This window comes from Sus scrofa, chromosome 1 (genome assembly GCF_054392235.1).
Source record: "Sus scrofa isolate SSC_HxYL_T2T_F1_AM1 chromosome 1, Sscrofa_HxYL_maternal_Yorkshire_Landrace_v2.0, whole genome shotgun sequence".
In the NCBI taxonomy this organism is placed as follows: domain Eukaryota; kingdom Metazoa; phylum Chordata; class Mammalia; order Artiodactyla; family Suidae; genus Sus; species Sus scrofa.
The window spans coordinates 138,889,994-138,907,077 of record NC_139383.1 but is presented as its reverse complement, the minus strand read 5'-3'; the positions used below and the strand labels follow the sequence as shown (position 1 = coordinate 138,907,077).

Below are 17,084 nucleotides of genomic sequence, written 5' to 3'. Positions count from 1 at the left end.
GAATAACTGTGTTTTGCCCATATTTTGGAAATGAATTATTTCTCAGGTTGAGTGACAGGATGTTGGTTATAATTTGTACAGTTTTATATGTTTGAAATATTTCACAATAAAAAAAGTAATCTGAAGATTTAGGGTCTATTTGGACACTTTTATTTAAGAAAAAAGAATATTGTTGAATAAATCATATTACCACATATTGGACCTTGGGGAAAAGAAGCTGGTTACAATTGACTGGGATGGTTTGATTTAATATAGCTGTGAAATAGGTCTTAGATTATTGAAATTCAATAAGACATTGGAAAATACTGTCTTCATCTAGGTGCCGTACACACAACTCTGCAGATGATAAAGCTGCTGAAAGGAGTCGAAAGGTATTTACAGCATATTTAATGATAACTACTCATTTAATGAAATTGATAAGATTTGTCCTTAAGGTTAAAACAACATTAGCTGTTATTAGCTATCACTATTTTCAGAGCCATTTTTACCAGTGAATGAATATAATCAGTGCCCCTTTAATGAAATTATACTATTAATGCTTTTTTTCTTCTTAATGCTCTACTGACTCCCTAGTCAACAGAATTATTTAGAGGAATTAAAATGTGTAGAGTTTAAGAGAATTGATGTGCTTATTTGAAAACTAATCCTGTAATGTAATGATATGATGTAAAATAGGCTAGCATTCTTTGTTATCTGGACACATGATTTTTCTAGTGACCAAAAAAATTAATTATTCTCTTAAATGATGGCTAGCATTCAGTGAGCCATGAAATTATAAACTTTCTCTGATTTTCTCCCCCCCCTTTTTTTTATTTTTAGGGCCGAACCCACAGCATATGGAAGTTCCCAGTCTAGGGGACGAATCAGAGCTACAGCTGCCGGCCTTTGCCACAGCCACAGCCACAGCAACTCAGGATCCGAGCCTGAGTCTGTGACCTACATCACAGCTTAGGGCAACACCAGAGCCCCTGAGCAAGACCAGGGATTGAACCTGCATCCTCATGGATACTTGTCGGATTCATTTCTGCTGCACCATAATGGGAACTCTTCTGATTTTCTTAATGTATTCAGTGTAGGATATCATGTTACCATAGTGAAGCAAGGTGTTTTGTCTTTATTTTTTTGCTAAGAGTGGAAGAGAGTTCAGTTGTTGTTTAACCATTTTCCACTGTTATTCTGTCTTCTTAATTTAAGAGAGAAAGATAATGAGATTGGGTTGAGGTGGAGGGTGGTATTCAGATCCTTTGGAAAAAACTGAGTGATTAGTTTGAATTTAATCTGGTTTGGTAGAGCATATTTACTTGATTGTCATTGTTTTGCTTATGTCAAAATACTTTTTCATTCATCCGAAAACATTTCTCGGGTGTAAGAATTTTTGCAATAGTTTATAATCAGTTGTTTTGTACCATAATTATAATTGCATGCAAATTATTTTTAGTGTCTTGGTGTATTTAAACATGGTATTATTTTCTTTCTATCTGGTTGTATCTTTAATTGTCCCACACTATACTAATGTACAGTGAGTTGTTTTTTTTTGTTTGTTTGTTTTTTTTTGTCCTTTTGTCTTTTGTCTTTTGCTGTTGTTGTTGTTGTTGCTATTTCTTGGGCCGCTCCTGCGGCATATGGAGGTTCCCAGGCTAGGGGTTGAAACGGAGCTGTAGCCACCGGCCTACGCCGGAGCCACAGCAACGCGGGATCCGAGCCGCGTCTGCAACCTATACCACAGCTCACGGCAACGCCAGATCGTTAACCCACTGAGCAAGGGCAGGGACTGAACCCGCAACTTCATGGTTCCTAGTCGGATTCGTTAACCACTGGGCCACGACGGGAACTCCAACAGTGAGTTTTTAACTTGAGAAAGACAATGATTTGGTAGAAAGGTTTTGGGATACTATCATATCCCATGATATGGTTCCATTGTTACTATGGTAATGATAATTGGTGTCAGGAAAAAAGAAAGAAACATGGGGGAGGGGCACACAAAACCAAGAAACTGTGTAAACAGGAAAAGTAATTATTACTCACTTTGTGTGAGTTATATATTGTCACAATAGGATAGTCACTGTTAATGATTCTTAGAAGCTTTTATAATCCATGAATAAAGTTTGGAAGATTTAATTTCAGCCTTGAAAAATGTGCAAGTATAAATGACAGATTGGGAGATGAAACTGTGAAGAAGAAATTAAGGGAAGGACACAAGTATGGATATGGTCATTTTGCAAAGATACTGTCTATTGATGAATGAGAAATGGAGATAGAATTATATTCAAGTTTCAGAGGGAGCAATAGAACTAAAATGAATGATGTATCTGATTTAGGAGATGTAAGAAAAGTGGTGAGCCAAATCCTTTCCTGCATAGCAGGGAGTAAATAGATTCCACTGAAAATTGAAAAGAGTAAGTGTATATTATTGTTTTTTAACTTAGGATATAGTCATAAGAACAAGAAAAAGCTCTAAGAGAATCAAAAAGTGGTTGTTTCTGGGAGTTCCTGTTGTGGCTCAGCAGTAATGAACCTGACTAGTGTCCACAAGGATGTGGGTTCCATCCTTGGCTTCTCTCAGTGGGTCAAGGATCTGGCGTTACTGTGAGCTGTTGTGTAGTTTGCAGACATGGCTTGGATCCCACGCTGTGGCTGTGTCTGTGGCTCAGGTCAGCAGCTGTAGCTCCAGTTAGACCCCTAGCCTGGGAACTTCAATATGCTGCAGGTGTGGCCCTAGAAAGAAAAAGAAAAAAAAAAAAGTGGTTGTTTCTGAGGATTGAGGTACAGGTGCAAGGCTCTTCATTATAGACTTTTTGCATATTTATATATAAAACCCTATGTGTATCTATTACTTCTATATAGTAAATAACTTTAAAATTTGAAGTAGGAAGAAAAGAAAGGAAGCTTAAGGCATCCTGAGGGTCAGGAAAGACTTTCCTAAAAAATGCAAAACGTTTGGTGTACACACAAACACACACACACACACACACACACACGTGTGCGTGTGTGTCTTTGTATGTACTTATTTTCTTTTTATGTCTAAACCTGCAGCATATGGCAGTTTCTGGGCTTGGGTTGAATCTGAGCTTCAGCTGTCACTCTATACCACAGCCACAACACCACCAGATCTGAGCCACATTTGCGACCTACACCTCAGCTTGCAGCAATGCTGTAATCTTGATCTGCTGAGTTAGGCCAGGGATTAAATGGGCATCCTTACAGAGACTACGTCAGGTTCTTAACCTGCTGATCACAACAGAAACTTCATATTATCTTTTTTTTAATTAAAGTAGATTTGGTTTACAGTGGTTTGCAATTTCTGGTGTACGTCAAGGTGACTCAGTTTTATATATGTATACATACATATATATATATATATGAACATACATTTTTTATATTTTCCATCAGAGTTTATCCCAGGAGATTGGATATAGTTCCCTGTGCTATACAGTAGGGTTTCATTGCTCATCCATTCTAAACATAATTGTTTGTGTCTACTAACCCCAGACTCCCAGTCCATCCCACTTCCTTCCCCGTCCCCGTCCCCTTTGGCAACCACAAGTTCTCTATGTCTGTGAGTCTGCTTCTGTTTTGTAGATAGGTTCATTTGTGCCATTTTAGTTTTCACATTTAAGTGGTATCATACGGTATTTGTCTTTCTCTGACTTACTTCACTTAGTATGAGAATCTTTAGTTGTGTCCAAGATGGCATTGTTTTGTTCTTTTTTATGGCTGAGTAGTATTCCATTGTGTATAGTGTGTAACACATATTCTTAATCTATTCATCTGTGGATGGAAATTGTTGTTTTCATGTCTTCCCTATTGTGAATAGTGCTGCAGTGAACATAGGGGGCCTTGTATCTTTTCGAATTATGGTTTTCTCTGGATAGATGCCCGGGAATGGGATTGCTGGATCATATGGTAGTGATATTTTTAGTTTTTTTGAGGAACCTCCATACTGTTATTCACAGTGGTTGCACCATTCCCACCAACAGTGTAGGACAGTTTGTTTTCTCCACACCTTCTCCAACATTTGTAGTCTGTAGGCTTATTAATGGTGGCCATTCTGACCAATGTGAAATGGTACCTCATTGTAATTCTGATTTGCGTTTCTCTAATAAATAATGATATGGAGCATTTTTTCACATGCCCCCTGGTCATCTCTATGTCTTTGGAGAAGTAAATAATTAGATCTTTTGCCCATTTTTTTTTTTTTTTTTGTCTTTTGTCTTTTTTGTTGTTGTTGTTGTTGCTATTCCTTGGGCCGCTCCCGCGGCATATGGAGGTTCCCAGGCTAGGGGTCGAATCGGAACTGTAGCCACCAGCCTACGCCAGAGCCACAGCAACTCGGGATCCGAGCCGAGTCTGCAACCTACACCACAGCTCACGGCAACGCCGGATAGTTAACCCACTGAGCAAGGGCAGGGACCGAACCCGCAACCTCATGGTTCCTAGTCGGATTCGTTAACCACTGCGCCACGACGGGAACTCCTGCCCATTTTTTGATTGGAGTTTTTTTGTTGTTGTTATTGGTTGTATGAGTTGTTTGTGTATTTTGGAGATTAAGCCCTTGTCAGTTGCATCATTTGTAGCTACTTTCTCCCATTCCTAGGTTGTCTTTTCTTTTTTTTTTTTTTTTTTCTTTATGGTTTCCTTTGCTGTGCAAAAGCTTCTAAGTTTGATTAGGTCCTATTTGTTTGTTTTTATTTCTATTGCCTTGGGAGACTAATCTAAGAAAACATGTGTACGGTTTATGTCAGAACATTTTCCCTATGTTCTCTTCTAGGAGTTTTATGGTGTTTTGTCTTATGTTTAAGTCTTTAAGCCATTGCAAGCTTATTTTTGGGCATGGTGTGAGAATGCGTTCCAGTTTTAGTGATTTACATGCAGCTATCCAGTTGTCCCAATACCACTTGCTGAAGAGACTTTTTCCCATTTTATATTCGTATCTCCTTTGTTGAAGATTTAATTGACGTTAGGTGTCTGGGTTTATTTCTGGGCTCTCTCTGTTCTGTTCCATTGATACATATGTCTGTTTTTTGTACCAGTACTACACCATCTTAATTACTGTAGCTATGTAATTGTAATACTGTCTAAAGCCTGGGAGAGCTACGCCTCCTGCCTTTTTTTCTCCCCTGAGGATTGCTTTGGCAATTCTGGGCCTTTTAGGCTCCCATATAAGTTTTTGAATTATTTGTTCTAGTTCTGTGAAAAATGTCATGGGTAATTTGATAGGGATCACATTAAATCTGTAGATTACTTTGGGTAGTATGGCTGTTTTAACAATATTCTTCTAATCCAGGAGCATGAGCTGTCTTTACATTTCTTTGACTTCTCTTTAATTTCCTTTATTATTGTTTTATAGTTCTCAGCATATAAGTCTTTCACCTCCTTGGTCAGGTTTATTCCTAGGTATTTTATTTTTGGGGGTACAATTTTAAAAGGTATTATTTTCTTATATTCCTTTTCTAATATTGTATTGTTAGTATACAGAAATGCAACTGATTTCTGAATGTTAATCTTGTATCCTGCTCAAAGTTTGAGTTTTAAATGTTAAATTATGGAGGTGGTAGGAAGGAATAGGTGCAGGCAACAGCCTGTGTAATGGCAGGGAAGTGTGGGGTTATAGTGGCTTTATGAAACTTCTGTCACTTTGCAGTGGTTGGAGAAAACTGTGATTTAGGAAGAGTGATAGTTGATTCTTTCCCAAATTGTAAAGTGTCTTACAGTATTTAAGAAAAAAATTTTTTGGAGTTCCCATAGTGGCACAGTGGAAACTAATCTGACTAGGAACCATGAGGTTACAGGTTTGATCCCTGGCCTCACCCAGTGGGTTAAGGGTCCGGCATTGCCGTGAGCTGTGGTGTAGGTCACAGACGTGACTCGGATCCCCTGTTGCTGTGGCTGTGGCATAGACCTGGCAGCTGGAGCTCTGGTTTGGCCCCTGGCCTGGGAACCTCCATATGCTGTGGGTGTGGCCCTAAAAGGCGAAAAGAAAAAAGAAAAAAAATTTCAACTTATTTTCTACCAATCAAGATTTTGTTTGATTTTTTTTCTTGTAATTTTTGTCGTGAAAACAAGTTTTAAGAATAAACACATAAGCTTTTTTACATCCTCTCTCTCAAATTCTTCCTCATTTGAGAACTACTGAAGTTTGAGCTAAAATTATATTAGTATGTATTAGAATTTACACTGTTGAAGTTAGATTTGGAGGAAGGATAGACTTGGAAGTAAGATGCACAATCGAGAGGTTGTTATGATAGTCCAGGCAGAAGACAGTGATACAGAGCTGGGCCATTTCGGGTAGAGGAAGAAGGAAGACAGGTACATGGAAAGGACACTTAGATGGCAATCTTTTGTTTGGACAGGCTCCATCAGTTCCTCTAAAGATAAAGCCTGATTACTGGAGTGAAAAACTACAGAAAGAAGCAGAAGCTTTTGCTTATTATCGTCGGACACACACTGCCAATGAGCGCCGCCGCCGTGGTGAAATGAGAGATCTCTTTGAGAAATTGAAGATCACGTTGGGGTTACTTCATTCTTCCAAGGTTTCCAAAAGTCTCATTCTTACCAGGGTAAGTGTTCTGTGTAAATGGGAGACAAATAAAAGTTTGACTAAAAGAATCTTCTAGAAATACTTATGAGAAAGAGAATGAGAAATAGTGAAATAGAACTTGTTTTTAAACATCTGAATAAGGCCTAGTGAGTGCCCAGTAAATTCCTTATGTTGAGTTAGAGTAGCTTTTTATTGACAGATTCTTAACCAGCGGAGTTATTATCGTTCCTTGAAATAAAGTTAGAAACTCTGATAAACTCTGTTTTCCACAGACTCTCTCTCTCTCTCTCTTTTTTTTTTTTTTTTTGTCTTTTTGCCTTTTCTAGGGCCGCTTCCACGGCATATGGAGGTTCCCAGGCTAGGGGTCGAATCGGAGCTGTAGCCACCAGCCTAACCAGAGCCACAGCAACGTGGGATCCGAGCTGTGTCTGCAACCTACACCACAGCTCACGGCAACGCCGGATCGTTAACCCACTGAGCAAGGGCAGGGACCGAACCCGCAACCTCATGGTTCCTAGTCGGATTCGTTAACCACTGCGCCACGATGGGAACTCCTCCACAGTCTCTTTACACTGGTGTTTGCCATAGCACTTAGAAGAGTTGTCAGAGTGAGGCACAACATAACTGGTATTTTTAACATACTTCTTAACAGTTGACAGTCATTTTAAAGGAAAATCTGCAGTATTCAAGCTATCAGAAATTTATTTTTTTTAAGTTTTATTGAAGTATAGTTAATTTACAAGGCTGTGATAATTTCTGCTGTACAACAAAGTGACCCAGTCATACATATACACCTACCTTTCTCTCTGATTTTTTTTCCCATGTAGATTATCATCATATACTGGGTAGAGTACTCTGTGCTGTACAGCAGGTCCTCTTTGGCCAGTCAGTCCATATACCTCAGTGTGCACATGCCAGTCCCAAACCTCCATTCCATCCCTTCCATCCCCCAACACCCCACCCTGACCCCTTTGGTAACCTGAGTTTTTTAAAGTCTGTGAGTCTGTTTCTGTTCTGTAAATAGTTCATTTGTATCCTTTTTTTAAAGATTCCATATATAGGTGACAATGTTGTTTGTTTTTCACTGTAACTTCACTAAGTATGATAGTTTCTAGGTCCATCCGTGTTGCTGCAAATGGCATTATTTCATTCTTTTTATGGCTGAGTAATATTTCATTGTATATGTACCACGTCTTTATCCATTCTTCTGTTGATGGACATTTAGGTTACTTCCATGTCTTAACTATTGTGAATAGTGCTGCAGTGAACATTGGGGTACATGTATCTTTTCAAGTTAATGGTTTTCTCTGGATAGATGCCCAGGAATGGGATTGCTGGATCATATGGTAGTTGTGTTTTTAGTTTTTTGAGGAACCTCCATAATGTTTCCCTAGTGGTTGCACCAATGTACATTTCTACCAATAGTGTAAGAGGGTTCCATTTTCTCCACACCCTGTCCAGCATTTATTGTTTGTAGACTTTCTGGTGGCCATTCTGGCTGGTATAAGGTATTACCTCATAATAGTTTTGACTTGCATTTCTCTAATAATTAGTGGTGTTGAACATCTTTTCTTGTGTTTTTTGGCCACCTGTATGTCTTCTTTGGAGAAATGTCTATTTAGATCTTCTGCCCACTTTTTTATTGTTGTTTTTTTTTTTTTTTGTGGGGATGGGGGGTTGTTTTCTTGATGTTGAGCTGTAGGAGGTCTTTGTAAGAAGTTTTAATTTTGCATGTAGAATATTTAAGGTAATTTTGTTTAAATTGCTTGTAAGTAGAAGTTGGGAAGAGCATAAGGCAATTCACATCCCTCTGATTTCAACCAGATTTTAGATTAGGAGTTAATTTTAAAGTTGATTTTTAAGATCTAAGCAGAGTGAAGTGTTTTTGTATCTTTTTGGAATAGTGGAAATACCTGTTAACCCCTCAATGATGCTCTTTTTAAGCAATCACTTTCCCTAGAAGTGTAAGCCAGAAAAATCTCCTGCAGTTTAACAAACAAAATAAATTCCAAAGCATTCAACATTATTTTAATTGGCATTATAAAAGTCTCTAAAATACTAGATTAAATTTTTGAAATTAAAGAAATTGTGTAAGCCTTGCCCATTTTTTGGAAGAAGCAAGTTGATGGACATGATATTACTATTTCTGTTCTAGGCATTCAGCGAAATTCAAGGACTAACAGATCAGGCAGACAAATTGATAGGACAGAAAAATCTCTTGACTCGAAAACGGAATATTTTGATACGGAAAGTATCATCTCTTTCAGGTGAGATATGTGAATGATCTCTGGTAAAGAGTGTAAATATAGCTTTAGCGAGGAAAGATCCTTAGTAGACCTTTTAGATACTACTTAGTTTGAGGCTTGGTTCCCAGAGTTAACATCAGAATTATCTTTTTGAGTGGGTGCAACTTCTGGATTATAATCACTCTTGCCTTCCATAGTTTTGGGGAATATAGTTAAATCAACTGGATTTCAGTTGACTCTATTTCTCATTATTATGTGGGGTCAATTAGAGAGTGACGATTTATTCCCTATCAACCTATAGGTAAGACAGAAGAAGTGGTCCTGAAGAAGCTAGAGTATATTTATGCAAAACAACAAGCACTAGAGGCACAAAAAAGAAAAAAGAAGATGGGATCAGATGAGTTTGATGTGTCTCCCAGAACTAGCAAACAGCAGGAAGGATCCTCTGCATCATCTGTAGATCTCGGACAGATGTTTATAAATAGCAGGAAGGGGAAACCTTTGATTCTTTCCAGAAAAAGAGACCAGGCCACAGGTAGGAGGGACATTCTTTGCTTTCTTTAATGTAGATGAACATTAGTTTAGTTTAGAGGATTGAACATCTTCTCTTGGACATAGTTTTAGTTTTAATTAAGGGAATTAAAGATGGGTTACATGAAAAGTATGATAGTAAGTACATGAGATTTCAGTTTCTAGCTTTACACACTCAAGAAAATCCTAGTAAGTTATCAGTCATGGTAAAGATATAAGGGCCTACTTCTGATAGCAGTGTCCAGACAAATATATTTCTTCTAATCTTTTAGTATTTTTTTTTAAAGTTGCCATCTTTTCAGACTTTATAAATGAACTCTTGATTTTCCTGTAGTTCTGCTCATGAATAGAGAAAGTTTAGATCTAGATGAGACAAATAAATTGGAAATTTAAAAGAAAAAATTGCATGTGTATTAATCAGGTTCTGTTTTCCATCACATTGTAGTCTGTCATTGAATTGCTCTTAAGGAACAAAGTAAATTAGTTTTGAGTTTCTTAATCTCTCCTATCTTTATTTTGAAAGTAACACTGTATTGATTTTATAGTACTTGTTTATATCCTTTGAGAAGGGTATATATCCTTTTTTAATCTTTAGGTAGCCCAGTGTTTGAACCAAGGAAATCTGGTTTATTGTATCAACTAAGAAAGTAGTGATGGATACTAAAATATGAGTTAGTTTTAATATAGCACATTCAAATGATGTTATTGCTAAGAAAGGATTGATTTAATCACCTCACTTTACAGATGGAAAAACTGAGGTCAGAAAACCTAAAGTACTTTGTTAAGCGGTATATAAAAAAGCAAACCTAGGGATAAACTTTTGTGTTCCTTCATCCTGATTTACAATCAAGACCATTAGAAGCATTCCATTGAAAAAGTGGTTCCAGAGTTCTGTTGCTCAACAGTAAGAAATTCTGTCCCGTAAGAGAATCAGTGGACAGGTAATACTCAGTGAAATACTCAGTGAAAAGTGGTTCAAAACGTAAATTCCAGTTGAGGCGCCCTAACTAAATTTGAAATTTATTTCTTGCCACTTAAGTCAGAGTGTGGTTTTAGGGATGTCTCCTAGACTCCTAGGCTATACATTAGCATTAGTTGAAGATCTTTTATTCTTAACTAATTTCTCATTTTCCTTACAGAAAATACCTCACCCTCTAACACTCCACACACCTCTGCCAACATCGTGATGACTCCACAAGGGCAGTTGCTCACCTTAAAAGGTCCCCTCTTCTCAGGACCAGTGGTTACTGTTTCTCCTGCTGTCTTAGAAGCAGATCTGAAACCTCAAGTCACTAGCAGTGCTGTGGCTCAGTCAGGTATGTCGTAAGTGCTGTCTTCTCTTGGTGGAGAGTTGTCCCTGATCTCTGACAGGGACAGAGAAGGCTTTTGCATGTGTTCTGTAATGACAAAGAGCTCTCACATTCAAGTTTTGCCTCTGTAAGAGACAGTTCTCTTATTAGAACATGTTGAACATGTTTGGTGCTATCTGTGGTATTGATTGGTCTTTTTTACCTGGGAATGGGAACTATTTTGTGATCTCTCTTTCTGAGTTGGAAAAGAACTGAAAAGATGTGAAAGTAGGAGGAGGATAAGGAGTTAATGTTTTAGGTTTTTTTATTTGTTTGGTTTTTTTTTGTTTTTTGTTTTTTAGGGCTGCACTCGCAGCATATGGAAGTTCCCAGGGGAGGAATTGAATCAGAGCTACAGCTGCCATCCTACGCCACAGCCACGGCAACACGGGATCCAAACCAAGTCTTTGACCTACACAGCTCACGGCAACGCCGAATCCCCCTGGCCCATTGATCGGGGCCAGGGATCTAACCCGATTCCTCATGGATACTAGTCAGGTTTGTTACTATTGAGCCACAATGGGAACTCTGTGTTTTAGTTTTGGTGTTGATAAATATTTGTCAATTTTGTGTTGTATTCAGAGATGGTGCACTTCTAAGTTACTAGCCTGTTTTAGTTTGAGCACCCTCTGTTTTGGGGATAAGGAGTTGAGTTTTAAAGGAAGTTTCATGTTGATGAGTTAGGTTTTAGGCACCTAAATTTCTTTCTTTACTTTTTTTGCTTTTTTAGGGCTGCATCTGTGGCATACAGAGAGGTTCCCAGGCTAGGGGGCTCATCAGAGCTGCAGCTGCCAGTCAGAGTCACACTGAATCCTTAACTCACTGAGTGGGGCCAGGGGTTGAACCTGTGTCCTCATGGATGCTAGTCAGATTTGTTCACCACTGAGCCATGACGGGACCTCTAGTACTTTTTTTTTTTTAATGGCCACATCTGTGGCATATGGAAGTTCCCAGGCCAAGAGTTGAATTGGAGCTACAGCTGAGGCCACAGCCACAGCCACAGCCACAGCAATACCAGATCTCAGCTGCATCTGTGGTCTATGCTGAGGCAGTGCTGGATCCTTAACCCACTGAGTGATGCCAGGGATCAAACCTGCATCCTCACAGAGATAGCATAGGGTCCTTGAAGCTGCTGAGCCACAATGGGAACTCCATAAGCACCTAAATTTCTATTGAGGGTATCCTTACCAATATTAACCCTGCTAAACCCAGTCTGGAGGAGTCATCCTTTCTTACAGGGCTGCCTTGCGGCCTTTGTCTTTCCCTTGGAGTAGCAGTTAATTGGGTGAACAGAATCAAGATGCATGGCTGCTTTAGGATGAAAAACTTGGGGAGCATTTCTATAAAATAATTAAATAGAACTTTTATTAATGATGGAATATCAAAAGAGTCTTTTGGTTGGATTTTACCTATTTTCTTGGGCTAAGTTCATAGTTTGAAAAACTAGTGTTTCCTTTCATCTTTTTCATAAAAGTAGACTGGTAAAATTTTTAACTAGAGGTCCTTGTGATTGTCACTGGGTATAAATGGGAGAGAGATGCTTACCACTGTGGATATAAATGAATTTTTTTTCCCCCCCAGAAAACGACGACTTATTTATGATGCCAAGAATTGTTAATGTGACATCACTGGCCACAGAGGGAGGTTTGGTAGATATGGGTGGCAGCAAATATCCTCATGAAGTTCCTGATGGCAAGCCACCTGACCACCTGAAAAATCCTGTCAGGAATGAAGATAACTCCTGTGAAGATTTGGGTAGAATCTCTTCTAGAGGCAACCATAGAGATGGCAGAATGGCATTGGGTCCAACACAGGTTTATCTGTCAAATAAAGATTCTGATTTTCCACAAATAGTTGATGTTTCCAGTATGCCAGAAGCTCAGGAGTTCTTACCTAAAAAAATTGCTGGTGATATGAGAGGGACTCAGCATAAATGGAAAGAGAGTGAATCAAGACGGGAGAGACTAAAGCCAAAGGAGTCTGCATTTCATAAATTAAAGATGAAAGATCTCAAAGACTCAAGCATAGAGATGGAACTGAGAAAGGTAGCATCAGCTATAGAGGAAGCCGCATTGGATCCCAGCGAACTGCTAACTAATATGGAAGATGAAGATGATACTGATGAAACACTGACTTCTCTGCTCAATGAGATTGCCTTTCTTAATCAGCAGCTAAATGATGACTCTGTTAGCCTGGCCGAACTGCCCAGCTCTATGGATACAGAGTTCCCAGGGGATGCTCGACAGGCTTTTATCAGTAAGCTTCCTCCTGGGAACAGAGCAACTTTCCAGGTTGGCCACTTGGGAACTGGTTTGAAAGAGTTGCCTGATGTACAAGGGGAGAGTGACTCTGTCAGCCCCCTCCTCTTGCACTTGGAAGATGATGACTTTTCAGAGAATGAAAAACAACTTGCAGAACCAGCCTCTGAGCCAGATGTCCTTAAGATTGTTATTGACTCTGAGATAAAGGATTCCCTCCTTTCCCACAGGAAAGCCTGTGATGGAGGAAAGAGTACTTCTGGTGTCCCTACGGAGCCTGAAAGTGTTTCCTCACCTCCTGTTCTGCACATGAAGGCTGGCCTGGAGAACAGTAGCACAGATACTTTGTGGAGGCCTATGCCCAAGTTGGCACCTCTAGGTTTAAAAGTAGCTAATCCTTCCAGTGATTCAGATGGTCAGAGTCTTAAGGTGATGCCTTGTTTGGCACCTGTAGCTGCCAAAGTTGGGTCCGTTGGACACAAAATGAACTTAACAGGGAATGACCAGGAATGCCGCGAGAGCAAAGTGATGCCTACACTGGCACCTGTTGTGGCCAAACTGGGCAACTCTGGGGCCTCACCAAGTTCTACAGGGAAATGAACTTATTTGTCCTCAGGCAGAAACCAGGCTTTGAGGGGAAACCTCCTTTCTCTGAAGGCATCTGTTTATTTGTGTCATGGAACTGTGATCCTTGACTTTGATGCAGCGGATAATGGTAGAGAAAGGGGGTGGGGGTGCTGACCTTGGTATAAGAAATTACTACTATGAAATTCTGATCATGTTAAAATGTGTTACCTCACTTGTGGTGCTGGGTCGCCTCATCCTCTCTAAGAAGATGTGATCCATTACTGAACACGAGGTGCCCCTCTTACACAAGGAATTCATAATTAGACTCTAGGTCCATCCATAGTGGTTCCCAGTTCTTCCCTCCCAGAGAAAAAGCTGCTTGAGACTTTGGAGTTGCTATGGACTGAACCTTAGGTGATAGCTTTGTTTAAGTTGTGTAAGTCTGAAATCCGAGGAATGTGATGCACTTGTGCAAAGGGATTCAGAAGAGAGAGTTTTTAGTTGGTGTTTCAAGAGTAGGGGGAGAGAGGATGGGTACCATGGAATACCAAAGTGAAGGACTTAGTGTCATTCAACAAAAATTGCTCTTCTTTCATATCCCAAGTAGCTTCCATTCCTTCACCTTTTCAATCAGAATTATAAATCTAAGCCTTCTGGTAAAGTAGGAATGCTTTAAAAACAGCAACAACAACAAACAAGTTTTATTACTAAAATGATAAGTTTCATTACTAGTGGTCATTTTGAGATGTTTAAAAAAAATACTAGGTCTCCTTATTGTCTTTAGGCACTGAGAAGACCGTTTCACAGTACCAAGGATTTCTCCCTGGAATATATATATTTTGGAGATATGCATAGAGGGAGCCCTCCTCTTTCACAAATCACATAACCCAAGAGACAGCTAAAATGAAAAGCATTCCCTCCCCATGCCAGAGACAGTGGCCAAAATAAACTGTGGGGCTGGATATTTCCCAAATCAAACCAGCCTTCTGGTGCTTGAAGGTTTCATTCACTATTACCTGCACAGGATGTAAAGAAAAGAAAAGTCACAGTAGGCAGTCTTTACCAGGGGAATAAGGCAGTATTTGAATCACAAGATATATTTTTTATTATCTGCTACCATGGATTCAGTGATCTATAGAGCTTTTTCACTCATTAGCTGTCAGGGTATGAAGGACTGACAGCTTGTAAAGATAAAGATATTTATATTTTTGTATAGTTGTTTTCATAGATTTCTCAAAGGCTGAAGTTTTCAACCTAGAAGATGAGATTTGTATTGAGTATAGAAATGATGTTTCCTATCTAGTTTGTAAATAATCATGGTGCACTTGAGGGGTCTCTTGGAAACTCCTGGGGGCAAGAATCACTATTCTGAAAATGTATAGACTGGGATTTAGCTGCTGCATTTTGCCTTTCTTAAATAATTATATTTTGGAATGTAACCCCTGTTCTGTCTTCATTGACAGGATTTGCTTGTGTTGTGAAACACTAACACAAGAGCTTCCACTGCCTGGGCTGTGCCTAGGTAATGCTATTTCTTCTATATCCCCTGCCTTCTTTATCCCAAATCCCACTCAGCATATCTTCAAAACTAGGTTGTGAAACCAACTTTGGATGGTTCTAGCCAGTGAATTATTACTTCCATTGTTGGTTCCCTTTCTGGTACCTCTGGTAATAAACAGATTGAAAAGGGTGGGAAAGTTTCCTCTGCAAATTGCAGAGGGAACAAATTCTTTGTTGATTTTTGTGCTACTTGCCTTTTTAGACCTGCTTATCAGCATTCAACCTTCCCACCTCTAAAGGTTTTTGAAGAAGCTTGAAGTAGGTAATGAGTGCCTCTCAGCTTCTCATTATCCCTCCCACTTCTCTTTACCCAGGAGATTTCATTCAATGCCTTAGCCAAGGAGTCCAGCACCTGTCTTCCCTGCTAATCATTGTCCTTGGAGATGATAGTATTTTAATCCAGGTATAGCAGTTGCCCATTAGTTCTTTGCTTGTCTTGTCCTCACATTTCCTCCTGACTTCCCAAGGCTTTTGTGGCTTTTGAGGGTCAGCCAAGGAGCAGGCAAGTAAGCGAGTAATCCTCAGGAAAAGAAGGACTATTCTGCTTCTGAACACTGTTCCCTTTTTTAGAAGAAAATAGACAAATAGGTAGTATTCAGTTCTTGATGGGAAGATATTTGACTCTGTTTATGAGAGATGTTCAAAGATGGAAATGAGAGATGATCCCAGGTGTTCAAGGAAGGCTGCAGATGTCATTTACAGACCCCCATAATGGTGTTTTCAAGACCTCTTAGAAGTAGGAAATTGTTAGGGCTAATTTGAGGAGGGCTCAGTCTTCAGAAAAATCCTGCAGTCTTGATAGAAATCTAAAATCTCCAAAAACTCCTACCCTTTAACCTTACCCCAGGAGAAACTGATCTATAAGAATTACATGTGTGACTATGAAAGATGGAGTTGAGTGAGGAGGTGAGGAATTGGGAGGATAGTGAGCTCTCACCCTAACTCTATAAAAAGCATGATCTCAGTAGACCAATAATTCGCCTTTTTATACATCTGTAAATAAATGGAATGTTTTTCAGAATATAATTATGTCAGATTTAGCTTTTTCTTTTATATATTAAATATATATCTTTCTTTTTCTGCTTTTGAAAAAATGACTATTTTTTTAGAAACCTAAGAACAAATTTGGTGAGTAGAAGGGAGAATGTATAAATTTGAAATAAATCAGTTATAATAATTAAAACAGGACTTGCTGTTGGGAGGTTTGTGCTGAGTTGGAGTAGAGAATCATAATGCCCTGAGACATATTTAGAAGAGGTGCCACTGAAGGAGTTTGATCAGAGGAATTCTTCACTGTTTTTAAAGTTTCTAACAGCTATTTGGAAGAGGTTTTTGGTATTCTAATCCTTGCAGCATGTTTTACTTGGAGACTTTGAAGTTTTGTACAACTTGATGGCAATTATTTGTCTCAAGAAGTGCAGTGAAGCAAGACTACTCTCATAGTACCAATGTGTGCAGGGTCTAATATGCCTGTTACCCTGGGGAATAATGGAATACAAACATAGTCTTAGTGGCTAAGGACAGTAGATGTTCTTAAAGCAAGCTATAATATAGTTAATTTATGAAATTTTTTTTTTATTAAAGGAGTCCTTTAGACATTGAACTACTCTAAGGTCACTAAGAGATCAAGTCCAGTTATATAAACTTTAAACAAATTACTGTATGTAATATTTCCACCAGAATTACGATGAAATAATAAACAATAGGTCTTTCTATAACAAGTTTGAAAATGTTTTGAACACAGAAAGCAGACAATCCATATATTATTTGGAGCAAGTTTTAGTAGTATAACTATCCCCCCCCCAAGTTATACTAGTTGAAATATTGAAATGGAATATCAGGTGAATTGAGAGGTAAATGCACTTTGAAGATGGGTCTGAAGAAATAGTGATAACCCTTTTTCCTCACTCCCAGAAGATTAAAAAAAAAAAAGCAAAAAACAAAAAAACCACAACAACACAGAGGCACAGAGTAGGCACATTTTCAGATACTATTACAACGAATGAGTGATAACCGGGGATCAAAGTATAATTTC

At 38.8% G+C, this 17,084-nt stretch overlaps 1 protein-coding gene across 50 annotated transcripts in view; it reads left to right on the top strand.

Annotated features, from left to right (window-relative positions):
* The window catches only part of MGA (MAX dimerization protein MGA), a 171,370-nt gene extending 155,138 nt beyond the window's left edge, over positions 1–16,232 (top strand). For 45 of the 50 annotated variants that reach the window (XM_084972889.1, XM_084972834.1, XM_084972886.1 and 42 more), the window contains 6 exons: positions 320–371; positions 6,351–6,557; positions 8,694–8,805; positions 9,086–9,319; positions 10,455–10,631; positions 12,246–16,232. In XM_084972889.1, coding sequence (XP_084829015.1) covers positions 320–371; positions 6,351–6,557; positions 8,694–8,805; positions 9,086–9,319; positions 10,455–10,631; positions 12,246–13,522 — 2,059 coding nt within the window. In that variant the 3' untranslated portion in view covers positions 13,523–16,232. The remainder of the gene's footprint in view (positions 1–319; positions 372–6,350; positions 6,558–8,693; positions 8,806–9,085; positions 9,320–10,454; positions 10,632–12,245) is intronic. The other 5 variants (XM_084972856.1, XM_084972839.1, XM_084972736.1 and 2 more) reach the window with 1 other exon arrangement.
* Positions 16,233–17,084: the final 852 nt, after the last annotated feature.